At 39.4% G+C, this 24986-nt stretch overlaps 1 protein-coding gene across 3 annotated transcripts in view; it reads right to left on the reverse strand.

Moving 5' to 3' along the window:
- The window catches only part of ALDH1A2 (aldehyde dehydrogenase 1 family member A2), a 93983-nt gene extending 70080 nt beyond the window's left edge, over nt 1-23903 (reverse strand). For 2 of the 3 annotated variants that reach the window (XM_065872344.1, XM_065872343.1), the window contains exon 1: nt 23704-23820. In XM_065872344.1, the coding sequence (XP_065728416.1) occupies nt 23704-23820 (117 nt within the window). Of the gene's footprint in view, nt 1-23703 lie in introns of all 3 variants that reach the window. The other variant, XM_065872345.1, reaches the window with a different exon arrangement.
- Nucleotides 23904-24986: the final 1083 nt, after the last annotated feature.

Raw genomic sequence — 24986 nt, forward strand, 5'->3', positions numbered from 1 at the left:
TTATTTTTTAAAAATACAGTTCTGTTTGAATAGAAGAGACTAAGAAAAATAAGCCTTACTGATTTCATACTGAGAAACAATGAACTGAGAAGGGAACCAAGGATGAAGGGAGGTGGGGATGGAGGGAAAGGGAGAGGTACGACAGGGAAAATAGATAGAGGTAGAGCTCACCTGTCATGAAAGTTCAGGTATTCAATATTTTGAACTATTCAGTGCTGAATGACTAGCTTTCTTTTCTTTTTGCACCATGAAAATACTGTTAGAAAAAGCACTTAAGGCAAGACCAGCTAGAAAACATGCATAGTCTGTGTCATAAGATCAATTTTATAGCCATATACTTGCATCATCAGAATCCTACTATTTGCAGACATATACCGTGCTGGTGGTTCTGGTCAATTTCTGCATTTCGCTAGTATCCCACGCAATGGAAAAGGAATTATACTGTAGGGGAAGTGTGGTATTCCTTGGGTAGCATAATCCAGATATTCATAAGTACGTGTACTTGGGCCAAAAGGTTCTCAGAAGCCACGCAAAGAAACGCAGAAATAAAGACAAGGAGTCCCTGGCGATCAGTAGGGACTTTTTTGTTTTAAGAAGTCGATTCTAAACACAGCTGAACTCATGAGGATATGTCTCTTAAAATATGGGTTTCCATGGTATCTTCCTATTGAACACCCTCCCTTCCCTTCTTCCCTTCTTTTCTTATCTCCTTCAACAATGTTTATTGAGTGCCTACTCCCTTCTAGGCACTGTGCTCACTAACATCTCCTTAGATTTCTATACTTTCTTTCTTTTCCAGGCTGAGCAAATTATGTCTTTCAGGCTAAATATATCTGTCTGTCTCCAGTATATGACCTCAAGAGTACGAAAGGGCTAAAGGGGTTCCTGTGCCAGTCATCCCCAAAGATAAAGGCCAATGCTTCCATGTAGAGCACCAAAACACAGCCAAATAATTTGTTTAGGAGAAAATAAATGACTCACATTACTGATTTGCTTGTAGAAAACAGACCTGGCTAAAATAAACTCAATTGTGTATAATCAGGGTACCTACCTACTCTACTGTCCCATGATTCCCATATCTGGGAATGCTTTTCACATCTGTTCTAGGAAAAATAGTAACCCAACAGTCAACTGGTCTGAGCAGCCTTATCAGAGCCACAGTGGATTACAGCATTTGTTACTCTGTTACATGTTGAAGCAACATGGCATTAAAGCCAAGTACACACCAATGTCAGTTGTGACATATTCTCAAATTGGAAGAAACTTTGCTTGCCATCAGTGATATGGCAGAAGGCAACGGGAATTGCTACTGGTAATGGTTAATGTTCATTTCTTCCTGTTCCACTTTCTATAAACAAGGTAATGCCTATACAAGCTCATTACTGTAAACTGAGCACATTTAAATTGGCAGTAAAACCAGAGTATTTACTCTAGTGCACATATAAAGTGCCTCATCCAATGTTTTGGAAATGTTTCAAGTTTTGAAACCAAGCAGCTGGCAGCTTTACAAGCCAAACCTTACACTTAAATCACTCACTCTGGAAAGTTTTTTGGTGTCCCGTGTCAGGTAGTACCATTCAGCAGACATTCATTCCCCACCCCTTGGATTCTTTTGCAATAAATTTGCATTCATGGGGCTCTTATAACTGTTCCAGCACCACAGACTCCAATGGCTGTTGATTAAATGTATATATCCTGTGCGTTTAATCTGACTTTCATTATGGTCACTTCATAAAAATGCCACAGACTGGACAAGCGATGACACATAGCAAGAACCTGGAATCCCTGCAAAGCCTCAGATTAGGTTTTTTTCTCCTTCTTTATTAATAGTGACCATTTTGTGGCCTAGCTCTAAATCAGCAAAAGTATTTGACAGCAAATGTTCCTATCTATGGATTATATATAACCCGTCCTAAACACTAGATGAAAAAGGGATAACCCCAGGAAAGGAAGGGCTGGCTTCCATGTAAATCATGTTACAAATTGGACAACACCCAGAGAGTTCATTGTTCAGCCTCAATTGTGAAGGCCATTCCCATTTACTATTCCCCTAGAATCGATGTTAATTAAGGCAGACTGAGACCATAAATCAGCCTGGGAGTTTACAATGTAATACAGCATTAAACATATATATTTAAATTAAAAGTAACTGATTAACCACAAGAGTTTTTCCAGAATCGGCCGAGGCCATTTCTTTATATGAAGACATGTCACCTTTCACTTTTGTGAAAAGGGGAAATGAAGGAAATATTATCTTCTAAAAAGGTGAATTAAGGCTAGTAAATGACTCATGACACTAGTTATTGGGAGGAAGGGAGGAGCTGAAAAGAGAGGGAAAAGAAGAAAAAGGACAGTCCTGTGTGAAAGGGAGTGCCTTTGTCCTGTCTCCCGTAAAGTTATTAATTTTTCTGTTACTCACAATCACTATATGGTAGGCACTATGCAAGGCACTAGGGATACAGAAATAAATAGGGTCAGCCCCTGCCCTTGAAATAAGTGTTCAGCACTGTAGTGGGGAAAGACCAACACAGGAACAGCTCCAGTGGTATGATGGGGTAACAACATTCAAAAGTATTATTGAATACCTACTATGAATATGCTTTAAGGATAAGAGATTTTATATTCTAATTTTATCAAACACTAGACAAGTAATTTGTGTGCCTCGGAGAAATCCAACCAAAGAACCACACCTGCCTGACAGAAGCCAAGAGAACATCCTTCTGAGGAGAGAACTTGGGCTTCATCAAAGAAAGCACCAGATCTCTGAACCCACAGATGAAAACACAGAATTGTTTGATAAGTAAGTCCTTCTCCAAGAGCTGTGCTAACAGAGCACACCTACACAGGCCCAACTGTACCATGAAGACCAAATTTGTTTTAACCCCAAGAATATGGATAATACACATTCAAAAAATAATTCTGATTATTAACATTATTAGGTACCCACCATTTACTGAGCATTTTCACTATTTCACTTAATCTATATAACAAATCTGTGATGTAGGTATTTTCCTTCCAGATGAGTAAACTAAGATTTATGTTACAAGTCCAAATTTACACTGCAAATAACTTACAGAGCAAAAGTTTGAACCTAGGTCTCCCAAAGTTAAGTATAGAGCTTTTCCATTCCTCTTAACATTACTGGTTCCCCCCCACTTCTCTGCTGAACTATAACAGTAAGTTAAAGATCTGTGTTCAGTTAGGCCAAAGGCAGTAGAAAGAACATAATTAGGAAATTTACTGTAAAGTCAGAATTGAAAACCAAATGGATCAAGAGAATAATGATGAAAGTTAACATGTGAGTGCTTACTATGTTCCAGGCACTGTTCCAGACACTTTACATGCATTAACTCGTTTAATCCTCAAAATTGCCACATGAGGTAGGCACTGTCACCATTTCCACGTCATAGGCGAGGAAGTGGAAGCTCAGCTATGTAAAGGAACTGGGGCATGGCAGTGGTCCTTCTTTGACCACTACCAATTATGTAGTTTGGCCATTTTATAGTTCATTATTTAGGCTGATTATGCCTGGGGGTTTATTTATAAGAGGATACCACTTTAACAGTTCTATTTTCTTCCACAGCAAAAGGAGGAGGAGGAGGTGAAGTGCTTGTGTTCTGGTCTTGGTTTCACACTAAATGTTCGGCAAGTCTCCCACCGTCCCTCTTTTATCTATAACAATACCAGACTTGGCAACTGAAGACAGGTTCATCGATGGCACCTGTGATACAAATCTTCCTTCCAGTCCCTTGACAGACATTGATAATTGATCATGACACTTTCCAGTTAAACTCTTGAATACTTCTCAACATGGCACGTTAGAAAGCTACTACCAACTGAATGGAAGATGCCATCTCTAAGGACTTCTAGTTCTAATACTCTGCCTGTCTGAGGTACTGGGTATAGAACACATGTGACCACCAGTGGGCGCTCAATAAGAGAGTTTATCAGAGGTTCTGTGACACTGTAGATTTGTTTTGTTCCTTTTCTAAGTGCAGGTTGATGTTTCATAACTACTTGAATCATATATCTCCATGCCCATAGCCTACTCTATCCTCCAGGTTCAAAAGTTACTGCCTCCTTTTCCAAATTATGTCTTATACTTGAATGTGCAACTAATGTGCTAGAAATATACCATTTGAAAAAAGTGAAATTTAGGTGGAAAAAAGTCCTAGAACAAACATGTTTAAACTTATGCAAAGTGATCACCAAGAACAACTGGAAACAGCTCACCTCCCCCAAAATTGGTTTTAGTTTCTTATTCTGAAACTATGCAGGATGCCAAGCTCATACCTTAACAGCTAAGCCTTATTAAAGTACTATTTTTAAATGCACTAATGAATGAATAACTTTTTTCTTGGTCTAAATATAGTAAAGGCTGCTTTAATCAGGAAGAGCTAGATTCAAAGAGCTGGAAAGGGCTTTAGATACAATCTATGCAGAAGGAAAGTGTTATATAAATAAACTTGTCAAAAGAAGTCCAATGACTTGCCCATGGTCATACAGCCCATTGGTGGCTGAATAGGGACTGGAACCCAATATCCTGATTCCCATCCCAGGGCTTTTTCTAAATTTAAATTTTGTTGATGTTTCTTTAAAAAGAAGATTTGATGGTCGACCAGGAAATATGAGCACCTCTTTCACAATGTCTCTTTAAAATTATTCAGCACAAGGAATTCTGTTTGAGTCCTTTTTTCCTTCAGCACAATCAACACGGGTTGACAGCAAAATACTTTTTCATTTTCTTTCTTGAAGGCAAAATGTGTTATGGAAACAGTAGTGATTTACATTCCTAGTGGATTCCACTCAGAGGTGAGGTCCTGGGACATTTTCTGCATTCTCCTCACATGCAGAAGCAAGAACTTCTGCCAGAGGACAGCAGTCACAATACTGTGATCCTCAGAGAGAAAATTATTTTCCTAGGCTTATTAAAGAAAAGTTTTGTGCTCTTACAACCACAGGGCTATATTTGAGGGTCCAGGAAGGGGACTTCAAAACCAATCCCTATCCTAACGACCTTCCACAGAAGGGTTGGTTTTGGATGCGCAGAAGAAAAAGGGAATGGCCAACCTTGCCTGATTTAGGAGCTGGTTACAAATTCACTGCATCAAAGTGCTTCCTTTTTCATATGTTCCTTTCTCTGAAGAATCTAGTTATCAAAACAGGTATCAAATGCCAGTCTTTATGAAACGATCACAGCTACCTGGCTCTCAGTTACCTCACCCAGCTAAGGGAATTAAAATTAAAATTCATAATGGCAGTTAATTAGGGACATGCCACACAGGCATTTGGAAAAAATCTGTAAGTACAATTTCCTTCTGTAATTACTTCATAGCATCCTAGAATTCTGAGAACCTGGTCAGGAAATGTCATCTATTTCCCCATCTCACAAATTTTATTCCCTTCCTGGTGGAATGCTTTTAAGAACTCTAACAAGGACAATACTCCACATGCCTTCTGCCAAACAGAAGTGTCCCTTCCCGAACCTGAAAGGAACAGACATCTCATAGCATCCAAGAGAGGTGGCCTGAAGTATGAATGAAATATATGGTTGTGTCCCTGGCTTTAAACAGTAAAGATGATAAAGGCAGGCTTTTTGAAAGCCAATTCAAGATGACTAGGTTGGTTTATACAATTTTTTTCAAAACATATCACCAGGATAACAAAGTAACATGCAAGTCTGTTCTCCCCAAGACAACTAGAGAGACTGAAGTTGCTTAATTATTCAACAGTAATGGTAAGATGTCATGAGGGTCATGTCTATGTATGTAAAACAAAGTAGGAAATTCATTGAGCACTGAGGTGATTAATCTTGCATGTACTTCTTTATCTTCCTTATAGAACAAACTAGAATGGAAGTACTAGAGTTGAATCTCCATTTAAAATCAGTCTTCCTTTTACCACTTGTGTAAATCCTGAGCCATCTAAAATAGACTTTGAAACTCTTTGAGCTTTGTTTCCTTTTCTATAAAAGCAGAAATAAGGCCTGTTCCTTGCGGGGCTATTGTACAATTAGGTGAGATAAAATGTGAATGTGCGTAAGGCTTAGTTGGCTAAAACGGAAGTTTCTGCCTTTTCTAAGTTCCTTGAAGAAAGGTCTCCCGGCATCATTTGGATTCCCCCACATTCTAACACAGCACTTAACATGCAGACAGTTTTCAAAAGATTTAATAAATCATGCTACTGGGGAAAGAAGCAAAGGTGGGATAAGGAATTCAGGACTGGCTGTCAACAGGAATTTGATTCTTCTAAAAATTGCTTTAATTTGTTTTATAAATCTCAGCAGTTACTTGGATAAAGATTCAAAACAGTGAAGCTTAGCCATGCAAGCCAAGCCACATCACTTGGCCACTTCTGCAGCAGGAAGACAGTCAAGGACAAATCAGGCTTACCACACTTCCAGCCCACAGCAAAGTGGCCGTGACAATACAGAGAGGCTGCCATGAATTTTCTAATTGGAGAATCTAAACCCCTGAGGAGTTCTCAAAGCAGCAGGCATTAATAGGAGTTAGGTGTAAATAACTTCCTATCCTCAATGAATCTTTGACATAAAGCTGCCATGTTTTATTTCAGTAATAAAATGTTTTGTTTTTTTAATAGTAAATGCTTCAAATGATTTGTATTAAATCCTGCAGTAGATTATGCCTTGGAGGGTTGAATTTTACTCGGCTTGCCGCTAAACTGCTTTTGGTTCATCAAAGGAGAGTACCAGACAGCAAATCAATAACCAGACTGATCTATTTATAGGAAAAAGTTCAATTACTTTTAATTAAGAGTGGAAAGAAGTAGTTTGAGGACTTGTCATACGTTAGTTATCTCCTTTTACATGACTGTTCCATTGTTTCTGCTGATGTACTTTAAAGAGATTTACAGACAACAAAGTACAGACAGCACTATCATTTAACTATATAAAATTAAATTTCTACTGTTATAAAAAATTATTTATATTGATGATCACCTCAGTATGCTACCTTGTAAAGCTGGTAGCCTTTAAATATTATAATCAAAGGCAATAAAGGTATTTTTAACTTTAATGAACAAAAATCCCCACCTTATTTTACTTCTAATTAAGAGGCCACCTATATAAAATAAAACAAAGAAGCAAATGTCCAGATCACTTATGGGGTGAGAGGAGAAGCTTCCTATTGAAATATCTAAGGTAGTGAGAGCAACAGTGGTTCTGTTGCCTTCCATTCTTCGCTTTGCTTCACGCCAAAACATCTGGCTAAAAAGTGAAAAAACACCCAAATGGCATTGTATAGGAAAACACCTAGATGATTGATTGCATTTTTCGCTTTAAAGTCAATGTTTTGATATTATCGAGACGTGGCCTTTGTTCAATAGGTGTAATTGTTTCCTGACAAAAAGCATGGTTTTACAAAGCCTGCTTTGACAAGGACTAGTTTATCAATCTTAATTTTAATCAATTAACAGTTTTAAATAATAGACTCAATATTGTATGCCTTGAATCCCACTCATCCTGAGTCTTAGGCTGAAAGGCAGGAGAAAGGGAAAGCCTTCAACAGAAAAGACTGCAAACTAGACTTTGAAAGTATGTAAATAGCACAAAGTCAAAGAAATGAGAAACTAGAGGCAACATTTTAAAAGAGCTTTAAAATATTAATCTAAATTGATTGTGCCAGAGTATTTTAAAATAAATGCTGTATGCCCAACATATTACATGCCATGATTATACAAATTGTGTTAACGCTGTAAACAGAAATAAGTTAGGATATTAGCAGTTAGGTAGCCAAGATCCACCCAGCTTCTCACATAGCCATCTAACCTCAAGGTCTGTTTCTGAAAGTGAAAGGACACTGATGAGAGTACAGAGACAAAAGATCATTAGTCACATCCCCCAGAGGACAGTTCAGTTTGGCCAGACTTCAGGGGATGAGGCTCCATCCAAATGAACTAGGAGGCGAAGTACGGGGGGTAGGGGGCTGCCTTCTTTCCCAGAATGAGGCAGCTAGGATTACTGAGATTAAAGGGCTCTGGGGGTAATTCCAAGAACCTGTGACACAGATTAGAGCAGACCTAGTGATTCAGGATCCCAAGGGTTATGGCAGGTATCTCTACCACAGACCTAAACTGTGTGACTTTCCCAGCCTCAGTCGTATCACCAGGTTTGACTAGCACCTATGTTGAATATCATGGAGGTCTTTTTGGTCTCCTTAGGTGTCCTAAGATCAAATTCTGCCTCCCCATTGCTCTCAAACTACTTCTTTACGGATCAAATTTCTACATGTATAAAGATTACTAAATGGTGTGACTTAGGTGTGTCATTTAATCTTTCTGTGGCTCAATTTTCTCAACTCTAAAATAAGAAAATCACCTCATCCAGTGGTTGTAAGGATTAAAGTATTGGATTACTGAAAAGTCTGGTATAGTGTGCACTCAAACTCTTAATTGATTCTGATTCTGAATGTAAACCATCAATTCAAGGCAATTTATTAGTGCTCTTAAAAAGCTAGACACTAAAAAAAAAAAAAGCTAGACACTCCTTGTTCTGTGTTTATTTGTTCCATTTATTCTTCTATTGCCAGTAAGACCCCTTTGCCAAACCACGAGAGACACATAGGGCAAAAGGATGGGAGAAGAAGGTAAAGATGGTGAAGGTCATCCCACACTCTGACTAAGTCTCTCAGAATTTCTGATTGTGACCCTTGCCTGATTCGGCCATGAAGACAGACTAATGCAGGTCGGTTCAAACACACTACTGTAGCCTGGCCCTGAGAGGGTCTGAGCAGTGGTGTGGGAAATACGCTTGGAGAAGAAGGAACTTCAGGAAGGACTTTAAGGCCCTCCTGTCAGTCTTGAGAAAGCAGAATGTGACTTGATTTCTTTTTGACTTCTGCTTGGAAACAAATGTTCCTTTGCCTATCTTTCCCAGGTTTAATTAGTCTTCTTGCTCAGAATTCAGCCTGTTCATTTGCAAATGGAAGACATCAGAAAGGCTAGTGAGTGTGGGTGTGGGCGTTGGTGGTGGGGAGGAGACTGAAGTGTTTATTTTCAAAGCCACAGGGGTCCCCATTTGAAAAAGCACCCAGCTTATCTCAATGTTTTTGTTTGTATGATTTTGAATTAAAAGGTTGGGGCAATTCATTTAGGAGATTAAGCTGTCTTACAATGGGCCTAGTTGCCCTATTTATTTACTAGTACTGATAGGGTTAAAAAAAAAATCTTTCTACGACATGCCTTTTCATTATTCAAGTGCAATAATTTTAAAGGATTCCTTTGGTCTTTGATTTTACTGCCAATTAATTTTCCATTAAAATGATGTTTATTTGCTGGTCACAGATAAAAATCACAAACCATGTGTGTAACAGTTTAGGGTTGCCAGTTTTAGCAAGTAAGAATACAGGATGCCCAGTTAAATATGAATTTCAGAAAAACAGCTAATTAAATTTCAGAATAAGTATGTCCTAAATCACTGGCAAATCATGGGGCATACTTATATTTAAAAAGTATTCATTATTTACCTAAAATTCAAGTTCAACCAGGCACCCTGTATTTTACCTGGCAACCCTACCAGGTTTTTGTGGATGTTGTACACACTCCAAGGATGCCAAGGATGAAAACTGGGAGAAAGTCCATTTTATTACTATATTTAAACTTGCTTCCTGCAGATTTGAAGTACTTCATCAGTCAGAATAATAATTCCCAGTTAATAAACAGATATACTGACACCTCAGGAAATCAAGTGAATTTTGACTACTGGATGAGACCCAGTTCTAACTACCGAAGCCCATTCCATTTATAGTAATTTTTTTCATTAAGAAAAAGTAAAACACAAAAGGGACAACTGATATCTTCAGTTGAATTAGAAGTTAATGTCATGAACTACTACATTTAAAGGCCAATATCATCTTTCATTGATGTTACAAAGCAAATATCCTGTGCAAAGAGGGGCTGAAACACCCCAGTGCATATCCTAAGGTTGAAGAGGCCTTTGAACCAATAAATGAGTGATTTCTCCACAGGAGACTAAACATTTCCTTGTGACAGTAAACAAACAACAAGCTGAATTTTATGTTGCACAACTATTTTCATGTATCTGTTGATATAAATAGTTAAAAGAACAGGCGGATTACTGAATTTTTTCTATCAATTAAAATTAAAATTTTTGTCCTTGACTTAAATGTTAGCAAATACTTTCAAACATAACTATACCTATTTTGTACTTAAATAATTAATTCCTTCCTCTTTGCTCTTGGCCATTACAAATATACAGAAAGGTCTACGTGATACCTTCCTTACCCCAGGAACTGGATTGTAATATTCATAGTCATTCATTCCTAAAGCCCTGAGTTAACAAAATGTGATGAACTAATGAGCCTAATTAAGCAGAGCTTATAGAGTCAATTTCATTACCTTCAAGTCACATCTAATATTTAGGAAGAAAGTGTTTTTTTGTAGACCTCAAATCACCTTAATTTTTCTTTTCCTTTCTTTCTTTCTTCTTTTTCGTTTTTTAATAGTTACCTTCCCAGAAAAAGGGAAAAAAGGAGACATCAAATGAAAAGCTCCAATTAACCTTCAAATATTTGGTTAAGAAATCCTTTTTTGCTATTTACATAAACCATAAGAAAATATCTTGCTAGGACGTGATTTTGAAGTAAACCTCATGTTGGGGGTAAGGCTTGCTAAGAAATGCCACTGAAAGCTGCCACTTGACCCGGAATTCCTCTACAAGAAAAACTAGCCATAACTACATGTGAGACTTATAAGAGAAACTGCCGGAATGTCAACTTCATTTGCAGCAGCCCCATATGGCCTGATCACTCTCCTTGGCATGATAAATCACTGGCAGAATCCTTACCTTCCTACGTTTGATCTCTGCTCAGCAAGATGTGGTTTTGATGTGAAGAACTCCAGATCTCTTGGGTCAGAGACAAATAGCAGTGGCACTGACCTGCAAAGTGCTAAGTCTCTATTAGACTCAAGTGAAAAGCCGTAGCTTCTGACAAGTTCCCTCTCCACAGAGTTTACCCGACCCACCGTGGTTTTCATGAGCTTAGGTTGACAAAGAAGCTGCCAAAATGGTTTGGAGGAAAAGTGCCAACAAACCTTTTCTTTCTACCACTATCACCAAGTATTAAAATCAATGTTCCCTAAGACTTAAAGGAGGAATTCTCTTGGGAGTCACTGCTCTAATTTCTAGTACTCTAAGTGTTCAGTGAACACAAAAATTTTTATTTCCAGTGGATCTTTATGACACTGCTAATCACTCATTTACATAAGGAGAATCATTAACAGAGATTTCTGTGGACTACTTTTTGGTAATTATTAGGACATCCTTGGGAAAATATTTTTAAAAAACACTGTTCTGAGTGAAAATTTTGGGCCCCAGAAAGACTGTAACTAGATATACAAACAAGTTTGGTATTGTCCTTCCGATCTCATGATCCCAGGTTGGGACCCAGGAAATTAAAGAGTTCTGCCGAGTCAGGGTGGGATAAAGAAATCTTACAACTTTTCTAATCCAGTCATTTTTATAAGTACTAGGTGGGTTAGTAAATAAGCAACTCATTCTGTCCTATCACTTTATAAGTAATAAAAGTGATGTCTAAGGAATTTAAGTAAGTTACCCAATATCACAAAGCATTTTCATATCCTGAGAGCCTAGCGTACGAGGAAGTGCTAAATAAGCAATCGAGTAATTTGTTCATTCATTAATTCAGTGACTATTTATCGTGTGCCTACATGTACAAGGAACTGCTAAATGAGCATACATCCCTGGCAGAGCTGGGACCAGAACACAGGTCTTCTAATGCACAGTCCACTGCCTTGCTCACTACTCTACAATGTACCCTGAGGGCTTCTATTTCAAAGGAAGGGGTAAGTGGGAGTGGAGGAAGGGAGTTCTCCTTGAGAGAGACAGAGAGAGAATATGCATGAGCTTTCTTTAAAGAGAGAAAGCTATTTATTTCAAAACACTTTACCCTGGAATTCACTTTCTAGTCCCAGCATTCTATTAGTAACTCTGCAAATGGATCAGACAATATTATTTTCTAGTATTCATCCATTTACTCATTATTCAAACACAAAAATGTGTGGACCACACTTTGTGCCAAAGGTGCGATGATACCAGCTTTCATGAAAATTTGAATCCAGGAAGATAAGTAGCCCAGGCAGTAAGCAATAATTGAATCCCTTGATGTGACATTATCAAAACACACAAGTTATTTAGCAGTAATAATAAAGACCTTAGATAAACCTAAAAAAACACATTTGAAAGATTTCTCACAAGACAGTTGGTTTGTTCAGAAGTCATTTGTGACTATAAAAATAACAGCAGAATCACCCCAAAAATTGTAAGACAAAAAATAATGTGAAATTTTAGTTGGCTGTAATGATAAGGAGTTCTGAGAAAGCAAGAAGTGTGCTATCATGTTAACAGCTGCATTATTTCAATAGCTGTCCAACTACACCCTCACAATTAAAGACACTCATAAATAAGCTCTTCATTAGCTCTCTATAGAACTAAGTCACTGACTTTGCCAGTGTTCATAAAAGCAGAATGTTTGGTTTCTGTTTTAGCTAAATGTAGTTTACGTACTCATATTTATACATACGTGACTATACTTAATGTTGAGCAATCATCTCTCTCCTTAATTTGGATCATCAGGAGTTCCAAAAATCACTCTGAAAAAAACTTCTTTTCTTTCTTTCTTCTCTTTTTCTCTGTTGGAATTCCTGGTAATGATACCAGAATGTGGGCAAACCTCATTAGTCTCCCTGCTGTTTACAAGACAGGATTTATGCTCAATGTGCTGAACACAATGACACACATCACTAAATGGCTACAACTACCACCCAGGCTTTAATCTGAGAAATTTTTCACTCGGTACAAATACCTATCAACGTGGAGAAACATGGAAGAGCAATTACAGCCAACACATGTAGTCTTTTAAGAGTACCCAATAAATACCCATTTGTGAAGGTTAATTTAATGCAACCTAGGCTGTTATCCGGAATAGTATATGTCACCAATTCAATCCATTAAGTAATTACTAAATTCTCAAGAGGGCTCACAGAAGTTAAATGTGGTTATTCCAGGTTCATTGCTTCTGGTCTCCCTAGGGACCATTCGGGCCAACAGCTGGAAGAGCTGACTACAAAGGTTCCCAGGCAGAGCTAACCACTTTATGAAAACAGGTAAATGAGTCTAACCAAGGAATGAGGGTCATCAAGGGCCTGTCTGAGAGAAATACTCAGGGAAGGAGAAGAGAAGCACAAGTGCGTAAAAATTTAAAAGGAGATGGGAAAGGTGAGAAGAAGGGATGTTTGACTGGGAAGTAGAGGAGAAAGAGCAATGTGTTCTCTCTAAAAGTGAAGACAGAACTCTGGAGATTATAAAATCTGGCTTAAAGGCAATAACTTGACAGTAGTTTCTTTAGACAGGATTTTTGAGCCATTTACAATGAAACATTAATTGTGCATCCCAATCACCACCACGCTCTGTCACTTTAACTCTGTTAAAGTTTGGTTATTGCATGAATTCCTGCGGACCACTGTTTCTCTCTTCTGCATCCCCGCTGAGGTTACATGTAATAGATGGATCTAACAGTAGTTAAGCCTTAGTGAGAAACGGTTGCTCATAAAGGCAAGACAGAACATACCCACCCAACTCTTTCTGGCAAGTGCCTCTCCCACACAATTTATAGTCAAATAACACAAAATGATGGCCTATGGGGAGAGAGGAAGATTTGAAAGACTATGAAATATATTTGCTTTCAACAGTCTCATTAATCCTCACTCCCAAGTGAATCTGAATAACCATACCAAAGAAAAGCACTCTTTTGACTGAAAAAACAAACAAGCAGGTGTTATTAAGGGCCACGTGTGACTACCCAACCAGTGAGAATCCAAAAATACAGTTCTTTCCCATAGCCTAAAGAATCACACCTACCCAGGTGATTCATACCTAAAGTGTTGATTATATCAACTTTTTTTTTTGTTTGAACACACACTCTCATCTTTATGTCAGGCTGAAATTGTTGCTAATGATAGCTACAATACCAACTGGACTTAAGGTTGGGATTTGTAGTCAGAGAACTGGGTTTGGGATTATCCTGCAAAACATTTAGCAGAGCTTTAGGCTAATAATCCAAAATGCTTTGTCTTTGTTGTGGTTTTTGTGCTTGTTCTTATTGTTATGAGGAGAGAAGGAAAAGGATTATTTGAGTCTTGGAATTGTCACCTATAGCTACTGATCCTGGAAAAATTAATTAACTTTAATATACTTGATTGTATCACTTATAAAATGGGGATATTAATATAATATTCACATAATAGGACTGCCACAATTATTAAAAGCAATCATATGTGAAAAGTACTTTGGAAACCATAGCATTAATAATGAAAGGATAATATATTAATTAATTAAGTATTAATAAAAAGATAATTCATTGCTATTAGTAGCTATTAATAATAAAATATAACAAGTATTCATTCAACAAATATGCCCTAAGCATTTACACTGTAAGACACTGAACTAGATGCTTCCAAAATACCAACATGAATGAAAGTTTATAATCTAGCACAGTTTAGGAGTAGAAGATTATGCAGAAAAATATAATACAAGGCAAAAATTGCACATTTTAGTAGTAGTGCAAACAAGTAACAAGGGCTTTCAGAGAATATGTTCATCTGTTAGGTATTACATAAGTAACATCCACAGAAGGGCTAGATTCAGTTTTAAAGTTGGAGAATTTCATTCTTCGGTAGGTTCTTTAGAATTAGAGGCACACATGCACATATCAAATAACTTACGAAATCCAAATACGAAGGTGAATGTATAACACCAGCTTTGAGTTTAAAACACAATAAGTTCAAATATTAACAAAAAACAAAGTAATGCTATTTTCAAGCCTGGTGCTAAGGAATAATTTAAATTCTCTAAACTAACAGGATGACGTATAGTACTGAATTAGTTAGCCAAGATATAAATGGTACCATTTATATTAAAAGGTTTAGCATGCGGGACAATAACATATATCATTGCTAACACATATATATGGAATCTAAGAAAAAAAGAAAAAGGTCATGAAGAACCTAGGGGTAAGACAGGAATAAAGACACAGACCTACTAGAGAATGGACTTGAGGATATGGGGAGGGGGAAGGGTAAGCTGTGACAAAGCGAGAGAGTGGCATGGACATATATACACTACCAAATTAAGGTAGATAGCTAGTGGGAAGCAGCAGCATAGCACAGGGAGATCAGCTCCGTGGTTTGTGACCACCTAGAGGGGTGGGATAGGGAGGGTGGGAGGGAGGGAGACGCAAGAGGGAAGAGATATGGAAACATATATATAACTGATTCACTTTGTTATAAAGCAGAAACTAACACACTATTGTAAAGCAATTATACACCAATAAAGATGTTGAAAAAGAAACACATAGAAACTCGAAAAAAAACAAAAACAAAAAACTCAGTAATATAGCATATTTAGTATTGTTTTAAAAGAGTGTTTTATTTCTGGAATAATAATATTGATAGTTGCACTAGTAGTAATAATAATAACTTATTGAGGCATTACCGTCTGGTACTTTTCTAAGTGCTTTCCATGTATTAAATCATTTAATCTTCACAACACCTTCCTTATCTCACAGATAGTAAAAGTGAGGCACACTTTTGCTCGCCCACGGTTACACAGTTAGGCAAGTGACAGAGTCAATGTTGAAGTCCAGGCTGCCTGGCTGCTGGACTCGTTATTTTGCCAGGAAATATGTGATTATTAAGTACAAATTGTTTAAATGGTTATTTTATTTATTAATGGGATCCAGCAGAATAACCTCCATGGACAATATAAGAAAGCATGAATTAATTCAATAAATATTTACTAAGTAAAAATAAATAAATAACATATATCATTTATGAATGCATATACATGTATGAATACGTACACCAATGGGAAAGATAAATGCCAAATACCTCTGAGAAAGGAAGGAGAGGAGAGAGGGGAACGGGAGAAGTTCATAGGGGAAGTGACAGTGTATTTCTTTAAAAAGATTAGAAGCAAATAGGGCAAACAGTTAAGAATAAACAAACTGGGTATATGTATGCATGCTTGTTATATTGTCTATACTCTGCTGTATGATTGAAATATTTGATTTCGTCTCAAGTATGTCTAACAATACAATGTGCTGTTGCTGTGCTGAGGTTGAAACATCTCTTTACCTTCTGAATCATCATGGTGCTTTAAGTGCATTCATGTCAAGAATTTAGCATCTTCTATCACGCACCATAGTTATCTGTGTGCATGTTCTCACCCCACACCCAAATAGGAATCCTCTCCAGCCTCTTCAGGACAGGGTACACATCTATGTATCTTTTTGTGCCAGACAGTGATTAACAATGCTTTGTACACAAGAGGCTCTAATAAACATCAGATGAAGAAACAAGCAAATAAATTCAGGGGAGCAAAAGGGTAGCTCTGACTGAAGTTAAAGATAAAAATAACCCCAAGATAATACAATTAGATAACCTTCCCTGTGAAAATCAAGTTATATTGGTATGCTGGTTATCAGACTCTAAAATATAGATAAGGTAGAATTCACTGGTTTCATGTTCCACCAATCAGTCTCATACTATTTCCTAATTTCCTCCCAAAAAGGATTCAGTGAGAGAGTCCAATTTTCACACCTGGGGAAATAAGACTTTAAGTTATCCTCTGCAGATCTGTAGAGACATTTCATCATTTTGTCTTCCCGGGGAAGGTCTTCTTATTTCCCCTCTTCCTTCACCCTAAACCCTCCATCATTACACACACCTCAATCCATATATTTGGTGTGTGTCAATGGTGGGGGTTGGAGGAAGAGGGAAATAGGTGATTTCTGCCTGTTAGTGGGTTTACTAAATTCACACTACTTTGGTAGATCCACTTACCCGGGGGTAGGCTCCATCCTTACTGAGGGAAGAACCATACATCTTATACCATTTTCTGACTCAGCTTAATCTCTTAGAAATCCCTAGAAATGACCCAGGGCAAAATATCCTAAGAGTCATTGGACTTGAAATCTGAAGACAGGCTAGACAAACTAAAATTATGTATAAGAAAATGTAAAAAAATATAATCTTTAATTATTTTGAATTTTCCCCCTATAATCAATATTGGAAAGTGTTTTGGTACCCATGATATCCTAAATTCTGTCTAAATAAGGTGTTTCCAGTTTCAACTGGACAATAGGTTTTATCTTTCCAGAGATCTAGGGATAAAGAAACTGCTACTTTGGCTCTCCAAAGGTCAGATTGTGGTAAGGAAAGGAAATAGAGCAGGTATCTACTTCTGGAGGTAACAGAGCTGAACTGCAGTAAAAGGAAAGATTCCTTCTATAATAAAAATTAGAATGTTCACTCACAGACATTCTAATTTTTAACCACATTCTACAAAAGTCAATAAACCCCCATGTTTAGCCCCAGGGAAGTTTTGTTGAGAGCCCCGCAAAAGTCTAGATGGTGAAAGCACTCAATTATTATTCCAACTGGAATTTTCAAAGGCTGGAAGTGTTTTCAAATCATGTGACAAAACAGAGACTTACTGTAAATAAACTCATTAAGATTTTGAAGGGAAACAATTTACACATAACTCCATCATCTTACAAGTAGACAGACTAGCAATAGAGAAATGCCAGAGATAAGAAATTCCCAATTTGGGTTATCTCATATATCTGAAAGGTAAAATGGAATAAAGCTCAAAGACATGTCTGAAAAGGCACTTAAAAATTAACCAAGGTGACACTATGGCAATCATTTCTCTGCATTGGTTTGGTGTTTGAGGGGAAATGACTGGCTTTGAAATTACCTGTCACAGCAAACAGAGAAATTAAAGAAACGCTAGGAGAACTTTCAAAATAGTCACCACATGCGTGCTTTTACTTTTTGGAGGGTGAAGTGCCCCCAGACTGGGCAATCAGGACCACTGAAAGACTCTTCAATTTTAAATTTCATAAACTAAGATACCTTCCCATTTCCAAAAGGTATCTTCTGAAAATGTCCTCCTGTGCTGCCATACTTCCCAGATTTTTGCACCAATGACTTGGCAAGATCTTTCTTCAAACTACTTAAAATACCAGAAATGACTCTTTGCCATCTAACATTTAGGCCCAGCCAATTGGGTATACTGAGGCATATGGATGCACAATTTTGGCACAAGTGTCAGACATCTAATTTGATTATTAAAATACTGGCTGGGAAATTGTTTTAGTAACTTTTTAGTAAAGAGAAGTCCTTGGTAGGGAAACCTCCAAGGGATCCCATTTGATGAAAATCCAGTGTAAACATATAAGGATTCCACAGCTACCCAGAATATTAAACTCATACTTAATTAAAATTATAAACAATGGCCTGTTTCAGAAAACTTTATTGGTCATACATTTCTGATCTTTCTTAAAATGGGCATCCATTAATTTGAAACAACAAATGTATTCATCACTTCCTAAAAATGAAATGGATCTAGTCCTTAGCTGATTATCATTATATGCCACTTATTTTCACACACCTGCTCGCCTAGTCCTGACAATAACCATCATGTAAGGTAGGTACTACTATTACCTTTAATTTTGACAGATGTAGAAATTGATACTCAGTGAAGAAACTCCCTGAGAAGAGACACTGTCCATACCCTGCTTACTATTGCATCTCCAGAATCTGGCACCATACCTGGCATTGTGTGGTGAATAAATGTTATCTGTGCACATAGCTAATAAGTACAAATCTGACCAAGATTTGAACAAAGGCCTATTTTTATTCAGAGCCTTTCTTTTTTCTAAGTAAGTCAAGGGCTTATAAACTTTTTCTGAAATGTGAGTCATACAGTCCTGTTGTAACTACCTGGCTCTGCCACTGTAGTAACAGCTACAGACAATATGTAAGTGAACTGGTGTGGCTGTGTTACAATAAAGCTTTATTTACAAAATCAAAGAGACAGTCTGTAGTTTGCTGACCCCTACAAGCTGTCACTAAGATAACTAAAAAGATAAAAATAGACATTAGTATTTGTATTTTATTATCCAACTGAGAAAGACTTGAGACAGAACTATATTGGTATTTGAGATGTTTTTGTTTTGGTCATGGTTTGATCATCATGCTAACCATGGTCTAATGCAACAGAGAACTTGTGCATGCCTGGCTTCTCTTAAGCCAGGCTGCAAGGAAATCAGACCTCACAGAACACGCACCTCAGAGAATCTTCTACCCTTACATAGAGAAACTATAATTCCTCATTTTATAGAAATAAAGGACAAAAGCACCTCAGCAAATGATGATTCCATATGATTCCTGCCTGTATAGTAGAAGGCATCAGGCAGGACCCCCGAAAAGTTATCTAATTCAAATCCTACAATGAAGTTGTTTAGCTTTCCTGGGTTAAATGGAGATGATACAAACATCAAAAAGCTGTCCAATTATGAAAAAGTATAGTTCTGAAAACCTGAGGTCCCCATTAAACGCGAAATTTGATTAACAACTAATGATCAAGCAGACAATCTTGATTAGAGCTTTGGAAGTAACCAAACCTGTACCATCTTTTAAGAAATAATCCCTGGTATAGGCAAGAATCTTGCCTCAAACCTATAAACCCCCCCCACTAACTCACAGAAATAGCAAATATAGTAATTTAAAGCCAGGGAATCAGAAGTCACAAAACGTAGCTCCTTCTTAAAAGAAGTAGACCAGTTCATATTCTCTCCATGTTTGCAACAGAAACAATATACAAAAATAAAGATTTAAAACTCTTTCTCTCTCAAAAAAAAGTATGTGACTGTTAGGAAAAGCAAAGTGTATGGTGAGGAAAGCTCTTATCAATTTTTTATAAGTCAAGGCCAAGGTCTTCCTTATCAATTATTCCTACTTCTTCCTACTCTGTCTCCTTCAAAAGGTTTTGCAAGGATCAAATAAGATACATATGAAAGTGCTAGGTAAGCCATTAGGTCCCATACACAATGTAAGTGGCATTATAAGTATTATCATTATTGTTATTATTACATTGATCAACTGAATTACTGCCATACTGGTAACCAAATTTTGGCATTCCATCTTTCTAAAAAGACCTTAAGCTCCTAGGAGGCCCATGCTTCCTCAGCCCAACTAGCTTAACGAAAAGCGCTGTTGTCAGGAAGATGCCACTTAAAAATCCTTCGAACTGAACTGAAATTGATCCCAGAAAACAGTAGGTGTTCAATAAAAGGTTGTTAAATGAATAAATAAAAGAATAAATAGTAGTTACCCAATGCACATTAGCTCTAATTTTCAGTTAATTGCCTTTTATTTTTTTCTCTTCTAGTTTAGTGGGTCAGCTCTCCATAACCCCCTTATTCCCTATGTCTTAGCTCCTCACAGTATCAAATGCTAGAGGAAAACAAAACCCTTTATGTTAGTGTTAGTTATGGGCATAAACTCTCACTGAAAAGTGATCAACAGAGAGACAGCACAATGCATGTGTGTATAGTGGGTGGGGGGAGGAGGGACTAGTAGAGTCAGAAAAGATGATAGAGACAATAGAGAAGGTCGGGGTGGGATAAAGTCGGAAAGTTTTCAAAGATCTTCTGGGAATCTGGAAGAGATCTCCCTTGTAGTTAGGGGCAGTCAGCAAAGAGCAAGCCTTGATTTTATAATATGTGTACTCCTATAATATATTCAGATATACAAAAATTTAAAAACCAGACTGATAAAATAGGAACAACTCAGAAAATCTTTAATTCATAAAAGCACAACTAAAAACAATGACACTCCTATGCTAGCTGTTAAGCAGTCTCCTTAGAATACAAGGAGGAGAGCGCACATTCTCCCGGCCCCAAAGTGGTCCCCTCGCTACTTGAAGTTGGTGGAGTTATCAGTCTTTCCTGACTAAGGCAGTCTGCAGTTTTTTGTTTTGTTTTGTTTAAACATATTACTTAAAAAAAGAATCACTTTTAAAACTTGGGGTCTAGCTTGCTGTATTAGGAAAATAAAAATAGATATATTCCAAAAAATGGTATTGCTATTGCTGATCAGTTCTAAATGGGTGTTGGAACTTCAGAGAGGAAGGCTTATTTGAAAAACTAAATGTAATTGCCTGAGAGTCAATACAAAACCACGAGTTCAGCCCTTTCAGCGTTCTTTGGGATTGAATTTTAATTTTGGAGTATTTCCATGGATGGGCAATAGCAGTAACTTTTATTTCTTATGATCTCCCCTATTCCCCTTTTATAAAAAATGTAAAATACTTTTAGAAGAAGAAAGAAAATGGTGAAAAATACATCACAAGTGCAAAGTTTTCTGAATGCATGCTACTTGAAATACTCAAAATATCACCACTTACATAAAAGTAGTGACTTTATACTGGTCCTCAAGTCATATTTTAAAGTCCTGTCATTATATATCCTTCACTAAAGAGTTTTTATTTAACAAGACAAAAATTATTAAGGATTCATCTATATTTGTCTTGTACCATTTTCTGACACAAATACTGTATTTCTTTCCTACATGTTATTCAACAATCACACTAGCATAATAATGTTTTAGCTATTACCCTTTTTAAAATTCCTAATGAATGTGGGTAACACTGCTCTAAAGGACTGTGCACTGTACCTTGTTCATTCTTCTGCTTAAACTCACTAATATAATTTCATGATCGTAAGTGAATTTTTTAAAACTCTCCATTAATCTTACTTTCCTTTTAAGTAAAAAAAAATCATTACCCATTACCCTCAGTTACCAAAAGAGCAGCTTCTGCTCTTCATGTTAAAGATGCTGCTTGCCCATGCCGCTTGTCTCAGAAAATTCAGAAGTCTCACTAAAGAGCTGAGGAGGAAAGCTGCTGGGAATGTTCGCAGATACCTGATTTTACAAGGTTTTGTGAAAAGAGCTTGCCTTTAGATTAGTAATACTCAGTGTTTATGAGGGTTGTTTGCCAAGCCTAAAATAAGGTGCCTCCTCCCCACAAATTAAAGAATCAAGTTACAATCCATTATTTCATTTTTGATTGTTTTTCTTTGTAATAAGTGGGAAAGTGGATACTGGATAAAAGTCTCCCCTGAGCTAAAAGACTCCACATTAAAGGCTTCAATTAGCTATAAATCAGTTGTCTTTCCTACTGGGGGAGAACAAGAGAAAAAAAGAGAGCGAGGGTTGTCAGAGTAAAAGAGAACTGGAAGAGTTTCAAAATTAAATTCCTAGATACCTAAAACTCCTTTCAGGGGCTGTGAGGAAAATCCAATCCAAAGTAAGGCTAAAATCAAACCCTCCCAAATCTGAAGTCCTCTCTCCAGCATAGCTCTTGCATCCTAAGACCTTTAAAGAAAGCCTGAAGAGGTTAGGGACCCTCATAAAACAAAACTCTTTTGCTGCATGCTTTCCCTGCTTGTTCCTAAACCCGGAGAATTGCCACACATTGGCACCATTGTTATGCAAACAATGCCTATATGGTTGTAACCATTAACGACCTCTCCTTAAAATGGCTTTCAAGAATTTGTCACACCATCTAAAAAGCTAACAGGTACATTAAATCCATCTAAGTTGGCATTCGAAACACAAGTCACCCTGATTTTTATCCTAAAACTTAGCAGGTAAAATTTCAATATTCTGATGGATTTTTTATAAATTTCACTTTCAACCCTTAAGCCAAAACCAAACTATTTACTTCTGGACAAAATTTAGTTTATCTCGTAATAAGCATGATAGAAAACAACTTTAACCGTATTGTGTGTGTGCAGTATGTGTTTAAGTTGATTGGGCGATGTCTGTAGTAGAAATCAACTAAAAGGAATAGAAAATCAAACAGGACAACTGTAAAAGGAACTCCAAGAAACATTATTTTAAATCGCATCTATTTCTCTCTCTCTCCCACCCCAATGCCATAACATAACCGCCCCCCCCCCACCGTGTGTGTAATCAATGCATTTTTTTCCATGTCGAATTTGTGGGAAGTAAATTCTATTTACATTAAGGTAGCGAACTCATTTCCTTTTTATGTTGTGGTCCAACAAAAAATTCCTGCTTGGCCAACCCGAGATGTCAGAGTTCATTATAAAAAGTAATTTTTTTTTTCAGTTCAAAAGCGAACCCGTTAATTTGCACGAATTTAAAGACTTCTCAAGTTTTCCAGGAAAACTGCCACTGCCTACAGAATTCGAATGAAATGCTGACATCGGATCTACTGTACTCAGCAGCCAGGTTTCCATGAAATCTGCAAAGGCAGCCAGAGTGCTGCGTGCCGGACGATCCTACGCGAAAGCCGCTCGCGGCGCACCGTGCGGACTGCCGAGGACCCGAGCGCGGCCAGCAGCCCTGCGGCCCCTGAAGGTGGACGGCCAAGAAGAGACGGCCAGGCTGCGTAGCCGACCTGGCGGGGAACCCTTCTTACCCCTTTGAGGAGTGGAAGCGGTGCCGACGCCTTCCCCGCAGCAGTCGGGACGCTGAGAATCCGACCAGAAGGCAGCGGCAAATGCGGTTTGGGAAGGAGCCGTTGACGGCGACCCTCAGCACCGCGCGGCAGGCTGGGGCGAGTCCCCGACGCGTCCCAAGATCCCAGCAGGACTTCAGAAGCCCCAACGCCGAGGATGGGGTGTTGTCTCTCTGCTGCGCGGGGACGACACACTGGCCCGGGAGACCCGGGCCCCAAACCCCGTCACGCCACCCTCTCCCCCTAACAGACCATGGAGAGGAAGGAAGGTTCTAGAAAGTCTCCGTGGACGGCAGGCCCTCTCGGCGCCTTACCTTGGTGTACTTGATCTCGAGGTTGGGCGTGGGCGACGGCAGGAGGTGCAGGGACGCCATGAGGGCGGCGGGGTCGGCCTTCACCTCGCCGGGCATCTCGATCTTACTGGAAGTCATGAAGGCGGGCCGAGGTCTCGCTCGCCCGCGGCGTGGGCTGTGCGGGATGTGCGCTCGGTCCGCGAGCCAGGGGCGCGCTCGCCTGTATATAGGCAGGTGTCAAGCTGGGGCTCTTCTTATTGGACGTGAGGGCCGAGGCGCGGGGGGGCTGGTCCATCCTACCTAGGACGCCCCGGCTCAGCCCCGATTTACATAAAGCCCGCCGCCGGCGCAGCGCGGCTCGGACGCTTGGGGCCCACGGTCAAGTGCGCCTGCCGTACCCCTGTCCCCCCTGGCCGCAGGGACTGGCCCACGCCCACGCGGCCGCCGCAGTCCTCGACGGCGGGAGCGCAAACCTGCGCCGCGGCCGCGCGGGGCTCAGCTGGCTGGACTGGCCTCGCTCCGGCCGGGGCAGTGTCAGCGGAAAGCACACCTTGGTGGATATGGGGCGCGGGTCCCGGAAGCAGAGCGGGGGCTGGCGGGGGACCCGAGCGGCCCGGTGCTGACGCGGCCCCGTGAGCGGGGCGCGGTGTCGGCGGGAGAAGCCTAGGGCGCTGAGGGGGCCCGGCAGAGGATGGGGCGAGCGACGCTGCAGCGGACGCGGAGATCCCCTACCGCCTGGCGCCCGCGGAAGCCCGTCCCCCCTTCTCTCCCGGGGACCCGCAGGACACCCTCCACTCTCCTTCCCCGGGCATGTGCGCCCGGCCCTCCGCAGCGACCCCAGTCCCCGCGCACACGCACTTCCCGAAACGCGGGCCGAAGCGCGCAGTGGCCACAGGGTAGGGTACGAGTAGTGATGGGCGCGAGTCTCTCGCCCCACACTCAAAATGAGTATCCCCGCGAGCCTGTCGACGCCGCGCGGCCCTCGCCAGGACTCTCCCGCCCAGCTGCTGCCCTCTGCTGGCCGGGACCACCCCGGGCGGTCTGGGCTGCGCTGGGAGGATGGAGCCTTGGTCCTGGTACGCTCTGGGGAATTGCAAGTTGCATTGACCCCTCTGGTCTTTCTCGCATCCCTCTTTCCAGCCCGTACTCTCCTCGCCCCCAAACACACAAGGATACACCAGTTTTGCTTTTCTGTTGTTCTTCACGCTAACAGCTATCATCTCGCCAGACACTGGGCTTCTCACTTAATTGCCCCTTTGGGGTTGAGCTCCCATACCTATACCCCCCCTAATTTAAGCGTTTCT

This window comes from Phocoena phocoena, chromosome 2 (genome assembly GCF_963924675.1).
Source record: "Phocoena phocoena chromosome 2, mPhoPho1.1, whole genome shotgun sequence".
NCBI lineage: Eukaryota > Metazoa > Chordata > Mammalia > Artiodactyla > Phocoenidae > Phocoena > Phocoena phocoena.